The sequence below is a fragment of the Schistocerca cancellata genome, chromosome 1 (genome assembly GCF_023864275.1).
Source record: "Schistocerca cancellata isolate TAMUIC-IGC-003103 chromosome 1, iqSchCanc2.1, whole genome shotgun sequence".
NCBI lineage: Eukaryota > Metazoa > Arthropoda > Insecta > Orthoptera > Acrididae > Schistocerca > Schistocerca cancellata.
In genome coordinates this window covers 1,171,187,781-1,171,207,200 of record NC_064626.1, presented here as the reverse complement: position 1 = coordinate 1,171,207,200, position 19,420 = coordinate 1,171,187,781, and the positions used below count along the sequence as shown (strand labels likewise).

General features: G+C 41.5%; 1 protein-coding gene across 1 annotated transcript in view; it reads left to right on the top strand.

Moving 5' to 3' along the window:
- Positions 1 to 10,777, top strand: part of LOC126094042 (28S ribosomal protein S31, mitochondrial) — a 40,755-nt gene extending 29,978 nt beyond the window's left edge. The window contains exons 5-8 of the mRNA XM_049908765.1: positions 57 to 216; positions 6,382 to 6,549; positions 9,426 to 9,649; positions 10,441 to 10,777. Coding sequence (XP_049764722.1) covers positions 57 to 216; positions 6,382 to 6,549; positions 9,426 to 9,649; positions 10,441 to 10,673 — 785 coding nt within the window. The 3' untranslated portion in view covers positions 10,674 to 10,777. The remainder of the gene's footprint in view (positions 1 to 56; positions 217 to 6,381; positions 6,550 to 9,425; positions 9,650 to 10,440) is intronic.
- The last annotated feature ends 8,643 nt before the right edge of the window (positions 10,778 to 19,420 follow it).

Genomic DNA, 19,420 nt, shown 5'->3' with positions numbered 1-19,420 from the left:
TATTATCTACATGTGTCTCACATATATTCTTACTTTGTTCCCATAAATTTGTACAGCATCTCCTGTCGAAAAGGCAGCAAAAGAGGTTGCTGAGGCATTGGGAGGTGACACGAAGAAGACAGAATCAGAACTGCTAAACAAGCTGCTCTCACACTCGGCAGAAGTGAAGCAGGGTTCCTCTGGCCAACAAGAGTCGAAACCAGCTCTTGATCTTAGGTAGAGAAATTTATTATTGGATAACATTAAAGCATTATATTGCAGTAAAAGAATTTGCTACCAGGTTTCAGTTACTTAAAACTAAATGACAGAATTTTTATAAAGGTCCTGACTGAGTTATAGGTACCAGCCTTGTACCTATCCTTTGTATTTGTTTTGATCAGTTTTAATTTTCTTCAGTGTTAATATTTTTTCAAATTTAAGTTTACACATTGCAGAATATGTTGAATCTAATTGTCAAAAGTTTGTGGCACAACTTGACTAGAAGAAGGGATCGGTTGGTAGGACATGTGTTGAGGCATCAAGGGATCACCAATTTAGTATTGGAGGGCAGCGTGGAGAGTAAAAATCGTAGAGGGAGACCAAGAGATGAATACACTAAGCAGATTCAGAAGGATGTAGGTTGCAGTAGGTACTGGGAGATGATGAAGCTTGCACAGGATAGAGTAGCATGGAGAGCTGCATCAAACCAGTCTCAGGACTGAAGACCACAACAACAATTGTCAAAAGGATAGAATGTAGGGTAAGGCAAATAAGACAACAGAACAGAGTTCCACGATACAGAGAAACAAACAGAGGAAAGGAAATACAGTACTAACCTGACTATAGCAGATGTTGAAGGTGACCACCATTCATCCATTGGCACTATTGGTCCCTGGTCAGCAAGTTTCTGAAGGTGGATCAAAGATGGACTGCTGGAATCGCGATCTCATTTGAAATGTTATGCTCTGTTCTTGAAGACTTTTAGAGTTTTGCAATAAACCGTAGACTTGAGGGTTCCCCACACAAAATAATCATGCACTGATCGACCAGTGACCTCGGTTGCCAGCTAGGGCCGCGACCATACTGACCTCTGCTAACAGCACTGCCAGACGTGGAGATTGTGTAAATGTGCTCCAACGTTTGGCCAGCTGTATGGACAAATGCTCCATCCTGTTGAAAGTAACTGTAGGTCTTTTCGTTAGTGCTGCCACCAATGGTTTCAAAATGTTGCCAATGTAACACAGCATCTGATGAAAGAAAATGGGACCAATAGTGTGGCATGCAGACACTGCACGCCAAACCCTAACCTTCTGGTCACAAGATGGTTTTTTGTGGAAGTTACGTGGATTCTCCGCTGCTCAAAACTCATGATTCTGTGAGGACACAGCCACTCAGGTGAAACCAGGCTTCATCGGACATAAAGAACAAATCCACACCGAAGCCATTCATTGTTATCTCAGTGAACAACCACCGACAAAACTGGAAGCACTGAGGGGGATCTGCTGGTTTTAATGCATGAACAACAGACACTCGATAGGGATGCATGTGCAGGTCCAGTGGAGTATTTGTTCTTGAACTGCAGCCACATTTTCTGGTGTGTGGACAGGTTTTGGAATGTTTTTTGACTTGGTCAAAACAAATCCTGTCTGACTACACTTTCAGACTAAGCATTGCATGGCACTCTTTGTTGGCACTTTTTTGCCACCATAACTTCTCAGTAAACAACTGAAGAACTGTTTCAGCAACTTCGTTGTTGCGTAACTTTCCACAGTCAGAACCTGCTGCTCTACTGTGAGTACCATCATCCCCTTTGCACTGCTCTGCTCACACTGACACAGCCCGCACTATGCTCTGAACTGGTTTGGATAATGGGATGGCCATATACGTCGTGTGGTTTTATGCATATATTCATGTTCACATGTACCTCCATGTCTGGGTCACTTTTATTTGCCCCACACTATATAAAAATGCAGCAGTTGAAGCAGGCAAATACAGGCATCTAAAAGTGAGATTGACAGGAAGTCCATAACGTCAAAGCTGAAACAGCTTCTAGACAGTTGCAAGGCTGCATAAGTAGGGAAAAGATAGATGCCACCTCTAGGAAAATTAAAGAAACCTTTGGAGAAAAAGAAAAACAGATGTATGAATATCAATAGCTCAGACAGCAAGCCAGTAGTAAGCATAGTAAAGAACACCAAAAGATGTAAAGAGTATATGGAAAGGCTATACAATGGAAACAATGTATTGGCAATATTATATAAATGAAAGAGCAAGTACTGAGAGATATGACTCTGCTAGAAGAATTTGATGGCGTGCTGAAATACCTAAGGTGTAACAAGGCCCCTGAAGTAGATGAAATTCCCTGAGAAGTACAGAGAACCATGGGAGAGCTGACCAAGACAAAACTGCTCCATGTGGTACATGAGACAGTGAGGCACCCTCAGATTCCAAGAAGAGAGTGATGTAAAATACTTGCCTGTGACCGGGATATTAGCCTGACAGTAGGCAGAATACAGCCTTTTTTCACCATGGCACTAGTAGGGGGGATGGATGGTGAGCCCAGTGCAAGGCTCCTTTTACCTCCACAAAAGATCCCCAGTACTCCTTTGATTGCAGGCTGAGTGAACCTGGGTCCTTCATAGACACTCTGGAATGAGCAAAAATCCCCATCTCCAGCCAGGATTGAACCTGGGACCTCTAATGCTCTATCTGTTAGACACCACAACCCCCCAAGAAGAATGTAATAATTCCAGTTCCAAAGAAGGCAGATGCTTAACTGGTGTAAATAGTACCAAACTATCAGTTTAAAAAGTCTTGCTTGCAAAATACTGGCACAAATTATTTACACAAGAATGGAAAAACTTGTGGAAGCTGACCTCCGGGAAGATTAGTTTGATTTCCAGAAAAATATAGGAATGTGTGAGGCAGTACTGGCCCTACTACCTTTCTTAGAAGATAGATTAAAAAAATGCAAACCTACATTTATAGCATTTGCAGAATAAGTGAAGGCTTATGACAATTTTTATGGGAATACCCTCTTTGAAATTATGGAACCAGCAGGGATTAAAAAAAGAGAATGAAAGGTTATATACAACTTAAGAATTGAAGGCTGTGATGTGGAAAGGAAGCAGGGGTTGAGAAGTGTGTGTTGAACAAGTAGTAAAGGAATCCAAGGAGAAATTTGGAGAAGGAACTCAAGTTCAGGGAGAAGAAATAAAAACTGTAACATTTGCCAATGACATTGTAATTCTGTCAGGGACAGCAAAGGACTTGGAAGAGCAGTTGAACAGAAAGGATATCAATAAAATTAAAACAGGGTACTGGAATGTAGTCAAATTAAACCAGGCTGTGGTGAAGAAATTAGTCAGGAAATGAGACACTAAAAGTAGTAGATGAGTTTTGCAGTTTTGGCAGAAAAATAATTAATGAGCCAAAGTAGTCCAGCATACAGATTGCAGACTAGTCATTTGGAGATGAGGAAGCTTGCACAGGTAGAGTAGTGTTTAGACCTGCATCAAACAAGTTTCTAGACTGGAGACTACAACAGCAGCAACAACAACATTTACTCATGCATAAGTGCAATTACTGCCCTTCATGTTCTCCATCTCATACAGTGACAAAAACAACAATAATACATACTGTGAAAACCACATTTTGCAAATGTGGAGATTATGGTATCAAGACAGAAAAGGTGGTTAACTGAGTTTCTAGCTTTAAAAAGGAGATTTTTAGTTGTGATGCAAACAGAGAGGAAGGAAAAGTTAGAGAGGCCTTATATGCAAGGCAAGGTGAAATTTGACAGGCTAATAGAGTGCAGGTTGTTGTGTTGGCACATGTAGCACAGTGACATATTCAGGTAAGAATGGTTTTGATCAAACAGTCCATGGGTGTACTGTTGGTTCACATTGTACAGCAGGCACAAAATTTTGGCAATCACATGTCGCCATTATCAGGTGTGCTGATGAACTGATCTGAGTGCACACTGCTGATACACACACCCTCTCCTTATGGGCCAATCAGTATAGGATCTGAGCCAGATGGCCACGCATTGTTGGCCAAAGAGGCAATTGTATCATCTTGCATGAATTCTCAGCAGCAGATGGAGTGGTTACATCTGCTCTGTCACAGCCAGGGCATTCCACAAGGTGTCACTGGCTGCAGTTGTCGACACAATTGCCTCTTCGCACACCAACGAGCATGGACCACATACAGAGTGGCTTGTGGGAGTAGGGTATTTACGTAGACTGCATTCCACCAAGAGATCCATTCATTAGTGCATCTGATCGCCATAATATTAGTGAAGGTTTATAATGATTCACCTGCTTAATTTTTAACAGTTAAGAAATGTGCTGATGAATTTAATGTGGTCATAGCTGTAAAGATGATCAGCATGAAGGTCAGAAACTTGCAACCACATATGAAAGCAGTGGGGAAGTCGCAATTTGGTACTGAATGGTCAGCAACTAAAGGTATGAAATAGCTGGTGCCACAGATAAGTCAGAAACAGGATTATGGTACATTTTACATGAAGAAGTCACTGTGAAAAAGCTTAGTGCAAGTTGAGTGGCACATTTGTTGAATGCTGACCACAAATCTCTTCATGGGAGGAAATTGTTCTCCAGAAAAATGTTGAATAAAGTGAATTGACTTCAAAGGAGGCTGTATCTGAAAATAGATGAGTTTTTGGTCTAACATGGGCATGAACCTTTTTCCTTGCTTTTGTGTAACACTGTTCTATTGTTCCTCAGATAAAGTCTCAAGGGAGGGGGGGGGGGGGGGAGAGGGGGGGGGGGGGAGAGAGAGAGAGAGAGAGAGAGAGAGAGAGAGAGAGAGAGAGAGAGAGAGAGAGTTACAGTTATAAAAGACATAGAGAATTCAGTGGGTGAGACAACATAATGATAAATATTTATCTCAGAATATACAAAAACACATTTAATGTGTTCAAGTACACCCTGACTGAAAGGAAAATCCCAACACCAAGAAGAAGTTGAGTGAGATAAACGAAAGTTGGTAGATGGGTTTCAGCGTCAGGAAGATGGTGACTATTCAGATTTTATGGCAGTCACATAAGAGTGACACTAGTAGCGCCACTATGAGGGTTAAAATCAGATTTGCTTTAAACACACACTTTAACGGTTGTGAGGATTAGTTACCTTTTAGACTGGACGTGGTGAGTTGATGTTGCTAAAAAATGCCTTTAAGGTGATGAAGACGCCGTTATCAACAGCTCACTGAGTTTGAGTGAGGTTGTGTAATAGGGCTCTGAGAAGCTGGAAGTTCCTTACACGATATTGCAGTAAGACTACGCAGGAATGTAGCCACAGTACACAATTGCTGGCAGTGGTGATCATGGGAAGGTATGGTCACAGTAAGGCTGGTGGTTACAAAGCACTAGTGAGAGGGAAGACCATTGTGCGTGGCGTATGGCTGAGGGGTATCGTAGTGTGTCCGCAGCAGTTGGCACCAACGTGACACAACAAACTTACAAATTGGTTACTCCAAGGACAGTTCTGAGACAGATGCCGTGCAGCGTGCATTCAACCAACCCCAAACCATCACCATTTGCATCTTCAATGGTGTCAGGCAAGAGTTCATTGGAGGACAGAGTGGAAGCCTGTTGTATTTTCTGATGAAAACTGGTGCCAGTGATGATGATGTGTTGATTAGGAGGTAGTCAGGTGAGCGTCTGCAACCAACCTGTCTGCGTCCTAGACACACTAGACCTGTGCCGTATTTCGTATGACAGCAGGAGCACTCTTGTGATTGTCTCACTTACCCTGACTACCAATTTGTACAGCAGTCTGGTGATTTGAACTGTTGTGCTGCCGTTCATAAACAGCATTCCAGGGGGTGTTTTCCAACAGATATTACTGCATACCGCTGTTGCAACCCAACATGTTCTACAGAGTTTCAACATGTTGCATTGGCCTGCTCAAATATGAGATTTGTCTCCTTTTGAACACACATGGGAAATCAGCAAATAAAAACACCAGCATGATCCACAAGTAGCATTGACCGTCCTTGTATTGACTGACCAAGTGCCGTAGGCGTGGGACTCCTACAAACTGACTTCCAGCTCCTGTTTGATGCAGTGCATGCATGTTTGCGCACTTGCATTCAACATTCTCATGGCTACGCCGATTATTAATGTACTGCTATTTCACATTTGCAATGGCTTTTCTCGCACTTACATTAACCTGTGATGTTGCAGCTTTAATCACTTAAATGTGTTACCTGGACATAGGTACTCCTGAAACTTCATTACTTTAAATTAATTTTTCTTGGTGTTGGGATTTTTTTCGTCAGTGTAGTTGAAAATATACTGAAATAATTTCCTGTGACAATATACAGAATCATTCTACTTTTGTACAATTATTTGTAACACTGACACTTTCCTGACAGTGAGCTCATAGCTGGAATGAAGATTGATAGAACAAAGAAACCTAGCCCATACGGTGCAGAAGAGACGAGCCGTGCACACCAGGTTAGGAGGATACTTGGGCAGCAGCCACCACAACAGCCACCAGCAGAACCTCTTCGACGTACACGTGATACAGGCTTGACACAACCGTGAGTATGTAACATGTTTTTCTCCCAGTAAAATTAGATCTGAATTAATAGCACAGGGTAAAGAATTTTTATTAGAAGTTTAAAACCATTTGGTTGCAGGCCAACATGCAATAATGTATCTAGGTTAGAAATACTTTCAAGTCACTGCCTACGCATAGTACTGCTTTCTGTGTAAGTCCAACTGGATTCAGAACCACAGCTCCATCTCAGCCTTGGACATATCTCTACTTCATTTTATCACCGGCATTCAGCCATGAGACATGTTGCCATTAATATCGATGTACTTACTACATGTAACACAAAGCTCTTCCCAATACATAGACTGAATACTTCACAGCAATATGGATGGGTAAAATTGTGTCATATTGCTGATATTTCACTAGGTAACTTCCCCTTTGCAATTTAAATTCATGGAGGGGGGGGGGGGGGCAGCCTGCATCAGTGTGGATAAGAGAGCATTCTGGTGCACACACTACACCTTGTGGACCCCAGGGCAACCTGCCAGTCAAAAATACCACCAGAATTTGATAGATAATACCCAGTAATAAACAAAGAAAGAATTGGCACTCATTTGATCGCTTTTTTGGTTTGCCAGGGACCTAGGTGGATCCATGCAAAATGTAAACAGAACCCGCCATTTCTGTTTATAAGGGCATATGCCATCCATGTAATTTCAGTAGATTCCCCTAGAACATTGTTCTGATAAAAGTAAATGCAAAAAGCTTGTTACTGGAGTACTCCATGGGATGGCCAGTATTGAGACAGTGAAATGAAATTGGAAACGTAAGGTCATTTGTAAGAAAGGTGAATGGCCGAATTCAGTTTATTGGGAGAATTCGAGGAAAGTTTCGCTCACCTATAAATACAGAACACGTGCGATCCATTCTAGATTACTGCTCAAGTGTTTGCAATCCCCTCCATGTCACATTAAGGGAAGACATTAGAACAGTTCAGAACCACATTGCTAGGTTTGTTACCAGTAGGTTCAACAACACATAAGTATCGTAGAAATAAAGTAGGAATTTCTGAAAGGAAGAAGGCATTCCTTTATGAAACACAATTAAAGAAGTTGCAAGAGCCAGTATTTGTAAAAGACTGCAGAATGACCCTCCTTCCTCTACCATATGTCATATAAGCACAGCTAAGACCAGGTAAGAAAAATCACAGCTCTTTGAAAAGCGTATAGACAGTAGCTTTTTCCTTGCTCAATCTGCGAGTGGAACAGGAAACATATTGACTATACTCTGTTCATCATAAGAATAAGCCTGATGTAAACATTAAACATTATGCCATGTATTCTTCCGCGTTTGCTTTAATCTCATTGGATTTCGTTTCATGTGGAGCGAAAGCCAAGCTGTGGCCAAAACAGTCAAGTACGATCATAAGGAAACGTTGTATGCTGTGTTACATGCACATAGACTGAGCAATAATGCAGGACAACAGCTCTACCAGTGCATTCAACTTGGACAACAATGGGCAGCAAGTGGTCAAACTAACCTGCAGTGATGTGAGAAGTTGCAGTTCAAATGTAAAAAGAGACGAGCAAAGAAATAATATTCGGAGAAACTCCAGGACTACCATGCGCTTCTTAGGTGACCAGACAGAAAGCATGAATTGCACTCATTTTCACCTTACATTGTATTCTAATTACAAACAAGTGGGATGAAAATTTCTAACTTAAACATAGGGTAATTTTTCTGAGCGAGTTATGTGAAATGCAAAACCATACCGCAGGGATTTCACAGTACTGTTGAACACTGAAGCCACTGAAGGTATTAATTACAGTCAGTCGTCTGGTAATCTCTTAGCTCCTTCCTTATCCAAATCTGAGAAATACATTTCAGTTCTGGAAGTGTCACCTGCTATGTTGATAATGAGCTTATCAACAAGAGAATCCACAAAGCCAACCAGGCACTGCATTGTCTCTTCTTCTTTTATGACGAGCCGTTCTATATCCCGCCAGCATTCGGCAGTAATATGTGAGAAAGCTGCGTGCGTTAGTTCCAGTACGTCTGGCAGCTTAACAGTCTTGTTACTTCTCAGGCCAAATCCCACAGATTGTCTCCAGATCAGTTCTGTTAGGTTAATACTGTAATGGTACAGTAGCAAATGTAAAGATGCAGCATTTGTATAACGTGATGAGCTCAATGTTGTGAAAATAATTGTTTTCATGTTTCTATGATACTTATCTACCTCTGTGGTATAAAACAATGGACATAGTCCAAATAAAGAGAAATTGATTTTTCATTTTTGCCTTAAAAATCAAATTGTTATGTTTTTTTTTTTTTTTTATTTAAGCAACTTTTATGAACAGTCTTTCATAAAAGTCGATAATTAAGAATTTTTTATTTGAAATGAAAACAGGAATTTAATGTCCAATATTTAATTATAAACAACAAGACGTGCATTATTCATAAAAAAATGATGATGAGTTTTATAATTATGAGATGTAGGTATTTCAAATCGAACAAGGGGGAAAAAAAATGGTACAAGGAAGATTTGAACCAACAAACCATTAACTGTAATTGGTTATCATTGTGTTACTCTATCGACTGCACTACATGGACCATGTTGGTTCATAAACCAACTGCACACAGCCACTGGGTAAACTTCAGAGCCAATTATCTCTGTAAATTTATGAGAAACATTAAGAACAGGTTTATTCTTACAATGAATGGATTATAACAGTGTGTATGCTGACATGGAAATATTGTTTATTTCTATTACTTTCACTTATATGTCTCATTCAGTTTTAATGGTTGCCTTATAGTGTCATCTGCATTTTGTGTGTAATATGTTGTATGTAAAATCTGTGACTTTGCACCTGATTTGAGATAGTACACAGCAGTTTTTAATGAAACAGTTGATTATTACAGGCGTGTGGAACGTGTTGACCTCTTTGGAGCTGAGCCTTTGGGAATCTTCAAAGTAGATGCAACCAAAACAGCTCAACCGAGCTTTGATTTGGAAACATGGACAAAACTGCAACAGCGAGAACTGAGACTTGCTGTGCTGCACCCACCAAAGAACATTTTTGAGGAAATGATCCTGTGGACAGAACAAGGCAAACTTTGGAAATTTCCAATTGACAATGAGCAAGGTATCAACATGTATCACCTCATCTGTAATGGTGTTTTATCCCTGCATAACATTATTTGTCTTGCCCCCCCCCCCCCTTTTCTCAATAACATAATTTGTAAAAATATGTCTGTCTGGCTGTGAATTTTCTTCTATGATAGCTATTCCACTGATGATTAACCCAAAGATGCATAATACTTTCAAAATGTAACTGGAAGCCATAAGGGATATGAAGATAATAGAAATGTTTTACTGCTTTGGAATCGTTTTACAGGTGTTTGCCTTTGCTGAGTCTAGCAATTGAGTAATGTGAATTATGTCTCATTACTAGTGTCTTAATTTATGAAAGTTTTATTGACAGTGTGCCATCATGCGGCAGCTGATTTCTGCTCTTTGTTCCCTTATTGACAAGGAACGACAACAGTGTAGAAGTCCATCTCTTAGCCACCCACCTCCTCCAGAACACACACACTTTTTTTTCCTGTTTCCATCCTGATTTGCATCAATGAATACAAAGAATTAGCTGCAGCAGAAAGTGGTTACAACACTTTCAAACACACTATACTGGCAGCAGAATTTGTCTGGATTTCTTTGGGCTAGTCCTCCATAGTATATCTTTAATTTTTGTATACAAACAAATCTTTACGAAGAATTATAAATTATGTTGCAGAAAACATGTAATATAGGTTATGGACTGATAAGGCAGTAATACTCATTGCTGGGGATAATAGGAATTTACACAATCTGATTTACTATCTTCTCCTGTATTGGCTGTAGAGAGCCTTGATAAATAATATTATTTTTTGATTTCAGGACTGGAAGATGAAGCAAAAGTACCATTTACAGACCATGTTTTTCTGGAGCATTACCTGGAACCATGGTGTCCAAAGAGGGGTCCTATACGTCACTTTATGGAACTTGTGTGTGTTGGACTGTCCAAGAACAGTTTTGTAACTGCTGAAGAGAAGCGTAAACACATTGAATGGTACCGAGACTACTTTGCCAGCAAAAAGGACCTCCTTGAAGAAGTTGGTGCTCTTGGGTGAAGGTCTATGTTCAAAAGTATTTTTACACTCGATATTCTGTTACAGAAATTATAATAAACAATCTTAATTAAAGATAGATTAAAAAGCAATGGCTTTTCTATAAATGTATATTTAGATTATTTTTGCAACTTATTTTCTGTTTAGAAGAATTTCTGTATCCCAAATTACTTCAGGGACACTCTTAAGAGTAGGAAAGAATACTGAAAGAATACTAAAAGGAATTACAGACAGCAGCTGCCAACGCCAGTGTTGGTTTTAACACCATGCTTTGCTAGTCATGGGCTTAGCCACAGATAATAATCACACTGACAGAGAAAATCCTAGTTTTGACTGGAGATCAACCCTTCAATCTTTGGATTATGAACTGACTCAACTAAGCCACAAATGAAAATGGTAAAAATAAATAACATTTTATTTAGTGAAATTGTATTTTGTGTGTGATGTAATAATCTTCATGTGCTAGAGGTCTGTGCAAGTTACAAAATGGCTGTGCAGAGAGGGGTGGAAAATTCTCTGTGATGTTGCCAGATTGTGATCTCTGTCTCTGTTCCACACCACACGCTGCACCTGTACTCTCCCCTGGCAACTGGGTTGCTCTACATGGGGGCAGTTGATTCTACTTCTGAGAATCTTTCTTAAAATTTGTACACTTACTAAACTATAGTTTTGCTCGTTAACATTTGCTTTACATCACCCAGCATGAACCTGCAATGTATTACACTCACCATACTGCATGAAGACAAAAATCTATTCTTAATGTTTCTCATGCATACCAAAGCACACACTACAAACAAATGTGGCAGAATGACACACAATGTGGTAAAGTGTCCCAGTACCTGGATTCTTATCTGCACATTATTCTGTGTAAAGTGGGATTTTCTGTATAAACACAAACATCATTTCCATTATAGTGACTACTTCTCTTCGTGTCCTCTTCCCAGTTCTTCTTTAATTCCATCAATTTTGCTATTGTTGTGTCTATCTTCTCCCTACAAGACTGAGACAAAGCATTTATTTTTACCACATTCTTCACTATGAGGAAGTTAGTACCTTGTAAAATAAGCAGTATGTCATTGCTGTCCTCATAATATTAAGATATTTAAGACAATTATTTAGTGTCTACTTACCCAAAATGACACCTGGCTCTGTCTGTGCCTTCATCCCTCCTAATTTACAAAAAATGGTTCAAATGGCTCTGAGCACTATGGGACTTAACATCTGAGGTCATCAGTCCCCTAGAACTTAGAACTACTTAAACCTAACTAATCTAATACATCACACACATCCATGCCCGAGGCAGGATTCTAACCTGTGACCATAGCAGTCGCGCAGTTCCAGACTGAAGCGCCTAGAACTGCTCGGCCACCACGGCCAGCCCTAATTTACACTGATCAACCAGAACATAAGACAACCTACCTAATAGCCGTTATGTCCAGCTTCGGCACCACATCTGTGCGCACAAGTCACCTAATTTCCATAAATTCCAGGGAGGAGGGCAATGAGCTCTGACATCACATTCAGTCACATCCCAGATGTGTTCATTTAGGTTCAGATCTGGTGAGGGGGGACCAGCACATCAATTGGTATTTGCCACCCCTGTGTTCCTTGAACCACTCCATCACGGTGCCTTGCACGAGCTCCACTGGACCCATGGATGCCCACGTAGATGATCCCCAGGGCATAATGGAGTCACCACCAGCTTGTCTCCGTCCCGCAGTCTAGGTGTCAAGGAGCTGTTCCCCTGGAGGACGATGGATTCACACCCTCCCATTGGCATGAACAAATTATTGGGATTTATCAGTCCATGAAATGCTCTGCCAAAGTCCAGATGGTCATGTGCTCGTTTCAGTTGGAGTTGCCGATGTGGTGTTGACAATGGCACATACATTGGTCGTCAGCTGAGGAGGCCCATTGTTAGGAGTGTTAAGTACCCTGTGTGTTCACACACACTTGTACTTTGCCCAGTATTAAATTGTGATGTTAATTCCATTACAGTTTACTGCCTATCCTGTTTTACCAGTCCGCCCAGCTTATGACATCCAACATCTGTAATGAGGGTCGGCCATCCAACCTCATGACATCTGGAAATGGTTTCACCTTGGTTTCATCACATGTCGAATACACTCTCCACAACATTCCTCAAACACCCGACAAGTCGTGCAGTTTCCGAAATGCTCGTGTAGGGCCATCACAATGTGCCCTCAGTCAAAACCAAATAGATCACGCACCTTCCCCATTCTACATACAAACAGCACACTCACTGATACTACAAGCACCATGCATTTGTGTGGCTAGCAGTCACTCTTTGCCAAGTGATGCTTCTATTGCCAGGACGGGTTTATATCGAAGTAGGTCGGTGGCCATAATGATCTGTCTGATCAATGTATACAGATAAAAGATGTGAAGATCAATAGATGTCCAGCAAACGGAATAATATGTTAAAACTTGTGTATTTCATTTACATCTATAGATATGTTTCAGTGTTGTATGATTACGAGGGGCAGTCAATAAATAATGCTCCGTGGCACTCATTATGAAGAATGTCTGCACAACTGAATTTTTGGTTGTGGAAAAATAAATTGTGGTGAACATCCATAAACATTTCTGTGCAGTGTATAGTAATCACGCAACTGATGGGCGATGTATAAACAGCGTTAATGTGTAAGTAAGTGCAGAAACTGAACTCCAGAACTGGCCATATTCAGGATATTCTGTTACAGACACTCCTCCAAGCATGATGAATTGCACAAATGCCATTATTCTTGCAGACCAGCACATCACAACTAGACAGTTGGCTCCACAGCTGTCAGTGAGGGTTAGAGGCCCGTGTGCACAGATTTGACACTCTTGGATGTTCAAAGGTGTGTCCAAGATGGGTTCTATGAAAGCTCAGAACAGAACATGAGATTCTAATAAAAGCCATATAGTCAGATCTGTTAGAGCAGTGTGAGGCCAATGGAGGGGCCTTTGTCTTTGGTGTTAGTTTAGCTTCAACATGCAATTATGATACAACTACTGCTAGGTTGCAGCGGTAATAGGAAAAACAAGACAGTCGATGCAAATTGTTCCAGACCAAGCCAATACATGATGGAGTGGCCCAGTCACCACCTTTTCTTGTGCCACTTATAACTCAATCTCATCTTTTTGTATGTATTTCTGATGTACTGTATTCAGCAACAATATCAAACATCAACCTTTTGTATTCGAACACTCACTCTTGAAGAATATGCTTGGTCATAATCGAGGAAACGTCACCCAATTCCAGCCAGAGGACTCTAATTGGTTGGTGACTTGTCAAGTCACCCAACAGTCTGTGCAACCACCACACCACACTAACACACGCAAAATGAGCTCGCCTACTGGATGTGTGGGGAGAGTGGCCCCTCAGCAACAGGAGTGCAGGTAGGGGTGAAAGCCATTTGTGAAGTGATGAAAAATATACTTCTTGTGCAGATGATGTGCTATGACAGAGATGTCACATGGAAATAGAACAAGGGTTTTGTGATAGCACATTTTAAAGACTTTAGTGTTCAAATCTAACATGATAAAGTTGCAACAACTACGTACACTACTTATATGTATTCTTTGCACTGCACAAACCACACACTGCAGATCGTAAGGATTGGCAGCAGTGATAGAGGGCATGAAGCAAAACTGTAGTGCTTGAGCTTTCTTTCAAATTTGTATTTTACACAGCGTACAGAAAGTAACTAAGCCAACTTCTAATAAGCTCATAATATTACCTGTGGACACAGCGTACAGAAAGTAAGTGAGCCAACTTCTAATAAGCTTATAATATCAACTGTGGAAGAATCTCATGTTTTCACATCTGTTTCTCTCATCAAACCTAAAATAACACTTTAATGGTGGTAAGCATCTGAAGTGTGTCTCGTAAGAAAAGCATTAAACAGTAACAGCAATGGTGACAAAGTGTCATTATGCAGAAGTCCGCATTTATTAATGTGGTTTTAACACTTAGCTGTTGTGATGTTTTTGGTTTAATTTAACATGTTCATCAATTTTTGCTTTTTTCTGTGTAAGCACAAAGAATGAACTCTCAAAAAATTGTGTAAATGTAGTATGGTATATTTAATTTCCTTCACATAGACAGAGTTTATTCAAAGTATTTGAGAGGACTGCGATTTTTAATTGTATATGCCAATTACGTGTTTTTGCTCATACACTCCTGGAAATTGAAATAAGAACACCGTGAATTCATTGTCCCAGGAAGGGGAAACTTTATTGACACATTCCTGGGGTCAGATACATCACATGATCACACTGACAGAACCACAGGCACATAGACACAGGCAACAGAGCATGCACAATGTCGGCACTAGTACAGTGTATATCCAACTTTCGCAGCAATGCAGGCTGCTATTCTCCCATGGAGACGATCGTAGAGATGCTGGATGTAGTCCTGTGGAACGGCTTGCCATGCCATTTCCACCTGGCGCCTCAGTTGGACCAGCGTTCGTGCTGGACGTGCAGACCGCGTGAGACGACGCTTCATCCAGTCCCAAACATGCTCAATGGGGGACAGATCCGGAGATCTTGCTGGCCAGGGTAGTTGACTTACACCTTCTAGAGCACGTTGGGTGGCACGGGATACATGCGGACGTGCATTGTCCTGTTGGAACAGCAAGTTCCCTTGCCGGTCTAGGAATGGTAGAACGATGGGTTCGATGACGGTTTGGATGTACTGTGCACTATTCAGTGTCCCCTCGACGATCACCAGTGGTGTACGGCAAGTGTAGGAGATCGCTCCCCACACCATGATGCCGGGTGTTGGCCCTGTGTGCCTCGGTCGTATGCAGTCCTGATTGTGGCGCTCACCTGCACGGCGCCAAACACGCATACGACCATCATTGGCACCAAGGCAGAAGCGACTCTCATCGCTGAAGACGACACGTCTCCATTCGTCCCTCCATTCACGCCTGTCGCGACACCACTGGAGGCGGGCTGCACGATGTTGGGGCGTGAGCGGAAGACGGCCTAAGGGTGTGCGGGACCGTAGCCCAGGTTCATGGAGACGGTTGCGAATGGTCCTCGCCGATACCCCAGGAGCAACAGTGTCCCTAATTTGCTGGGAAGTGGCGGTGCGGTCCCCTACGGCACTGCGTAGGATCCTACGGTCTTGGCGTGCATCCGTGCGTCGCTGCGGTCCAGTCCCAGGTCGACGGGCACGTGCACCTTCCGCCGACCACTGGCGACAACATCGATGTACTGTGGAGACCTCACGCCCCACGTGTTGAGCAATTCGGCGGTACGTCCACCCGGCCTCCCGCATGCCCACTATACGCCCTCGCTCAAAGTCCGTCAACTGCACATACGGTTCACGTCCACGCTGTCGCGGCATGCTACCAGTGTTAAAGACTGCGATGGAGCTCCGTATGCCACGGCAAACTGGCTGACACTGACGGCGGCGGTGCACAAATGCTGCGCAGCTAGCGCCATTCGACGGCCAACACCGCGGTTCCTGGTGTGTCCGCTGTGCCGTGCGTGTGATCATTGCTTGTACAGCCCTCTCGCAGTGTCCGGAGCAAGTATGGTGGGTCTGACACACCGGTGTCAATGTGTTCTTTTTTCCATTTCCAGGAGTGTATTTTGTGGGGTTTGAATATTTTCCTCAGTGTTGTGTTTTTTAAGTCCAGGCTGCATGAAAAAGGAAAATAGGGTTTCACTGTACTACTAAAAATGCCCTATTCATTTTTTCTCTAGCACTAATAGTTTCCTTGTTGCAGGGGATGGAAAAATCGCAGATTATTAAGAATATGGTTTAAATGTTACAGTGTACTGTTAAATGAAGTGGGTTAAGAACAACTATTAAATATGATTGCTGCATATTAAACACAATAGAACCATAATAGGAGATAAATTGTGTTCTGGGGGTGTAATCACAGAGTACAGAAGTAAGTAGAGGGGCCTTTCCTGTTTCAAAGGATGGTGGAAGGCTTGTGTCCAGACTCCCTTTGGTACCTAGAGCACCTAGTGCAGCACTAGTCACACTGCTGTTTTCTCTCTGTGTATGTGTTTATTCACTTTTTCATTTCACCTTTCTACTGAGTTTGCTTTAGATTTGTTAGTTTTCAAGTTAATTATAATGTGCTCATTTTACAATTGCTGATGGCAGAATGTGGAACTAAACTTTGTTTACATACACATGGAACCAAAGGCATCTGACAATACTCAGCAGTACACAACTGGTGCAAGCACCTCGGTATTATACAGTCATTTTATAGTCATACTGCATTACTACTTCTGCGTATTCTTAGCATCTGCTGAAATGGATAGTCATCGCACAAATATGCATTATCTAAGAGTTCGCTCAGGTGGAAAAGTGTTGGTAAATAATGTAGTTCAGTTCTGTCAAGAAGAAAAACCAAAAGGTCTGCAAAATTTTAAAGAATTAAAAGTATGATATTTCTTAGAACAATAAGAGAAAATAAGGTGCGAAAAAACCTAAAACTGTGATCTGAGCCCCAATTCCATTTGTTAGATCATAAAACAACAGTTTTATCTTAATTTCAATGCTTCTTTTAGAAGAATGTAATAGCAGTTGCTTTAGTTATTAGACAGTAACACCAGCTATATTATATTTATTTTTTCATTTCCTATACTTTCTGTAGAATATATTAAAAAAGAAAGTACTGTTGTCTCATACACGCACAGCTGCATTGTTCAACCATAAAACAAGTTTTATTTTCCTATCATCCATTTCAATTGTTGTTCTGCAAATGTGTTAACAGAATGTACTGTTTGCTGCACTTATACCAAGTACAGCTCTGGAACCATGTTACATTTTGACTGAGTGTAGTTATATCCCTTATGTGTCATTCGAAACAACCAATAGCAGACCATGTCAACATTTCACAACATGCTTTGCTAAAACGGCAGTTGCATTGTTAACAGGTAATACATAAACAAGCAAATAAATTCAATAATATAGGAAGTACTGTTTCCTGAAACTGGGCAGCATAGACTGAAAAAACATACAATCGGCATCATGAGCTGATGACTTCTGGTGTCTTTTCATTTCATTAAGGTTTTCTTTCACTTCCAGCTTTGTTTTGTATTGGCATCATATGAGAAAGAGGAACCTGAGATAGATCCGCATTTCACACAGCAGGAGACAATAGCTGCGCGTTTGGGACATAACTTCCAACCTCATTGCAGAGAATCTCCAACATATCTCATATTTTCACAAGAACAGAAAGAGGTTTCATTCTCCTCCCACCATTAAAAACAATTTTGATATGTTAGCTACATTTTGTATGCAGCAGCCTATTTCTTAAAACTCACCAAACATAAACTGCCCAGGGACTACATTTTTCATTGCAAACTTTTCAAAATATGTGCGGTGCTGTACTTTGAAGTATCACAATAACTAAGGGGCATAATAAAAGAAAACAACCTCATTATCAAGCTGAAATGTGTGTGACTACAAGATGTGGAAAAAATATACTTTCTTCCCACATAGTTTCCCCAAAATCGAATGAGAAAGGCTGCAAAGCAGAGAACACATGCGTATCCAAAACAGTGGCTTTTTTTTTTTTTTTTTGGGGGGGGGGGGGGGGGGGGGCACATAGGATGACCTGCGATTTCACTTCCCCATGCATCGTGCGATACATGTTGCTTGGAGCGACCAGCACCTCAGTTGTTGTGGGTGCCCACTGGCCTCTTTATTTGCTTCTATGCTATGTGGATGTAATAGTGGAGAAGGGAAAGAGGCAAGGAAGATCGGTAGATTGTGGTCATGCAATTCCCTATTTCATAGTGCTGCAAACTGAAGATGAGCAGGTGATTCCCCACTCTATCAATTCCACTCTGTCATAAGAAGCAACTACAGGATGTTTCACAAAATTATACCGATCCGCCACAGCATGGCTTATGAAACACTGGAGACCCACAGAAATACCAGGGATGGGGGGGGGGGGGGGGGGGGTTATTTTCTACAAAGATGTGAGTTACTAATAATATTAACACAAGAAAAACATGTAGACAGAATATACATAAATCTCTGCACACTTTTCTACCATGCAAGAGAGGAAATTGATTCTAAGTTATCCTGTACGGCAGCTTCCTGCCCAGTCAACTTACGTGAGTGGACAAAATACAGGGTGTTTCAAAAATGACCGGTATATTTGAAACGGCAATAAAAACTAAACGAGCAGCGATAGAAATACACCGTTTGTTGCAATATGCTTGGGACAACAGCACATTTTTCAGGCGGACAAACTTTCGAAATTACAGTAGTTACAATTTTCAACAACAGATGGCGCTGCAAGTGATGTGAAAGATATAGAAGACAACGCAGTCTGTGGGTGCGCCATTCTGTACGTCGTCTTTCTGCTGTAAGCGTGTGCTGTTCACAACGTGCAAGTGTGCTGTAGACAACATGGTTTATTCCTTAGAACAGAGGATTTTTCTGGTGTTGGAATTCCACCGCCTAGAACACAGTGTTGTTGCAACAAGACGAAGTTTTCAACGGAGGTTTAATGTAACAAAAGGACCGAAAAGCGACACAATAAAGGATCTGTTTGAAAAATTTCAACGGACTGGGAACGTGACTGATGAACGTGCTGGAAAGGTGGGGCGACCGCGTACGGCAACCACAGAGGGCAACGCGCAGCTAGTGCAGCAGGTGATCCATCAGCGGCCTCGGGTTTCCGTTCGCCGTGTTGCAGCTGCGGTCCAAATGATGCCAACGTCCATGTATCGTCTCATGTGCCAGAGTTTACACCTCT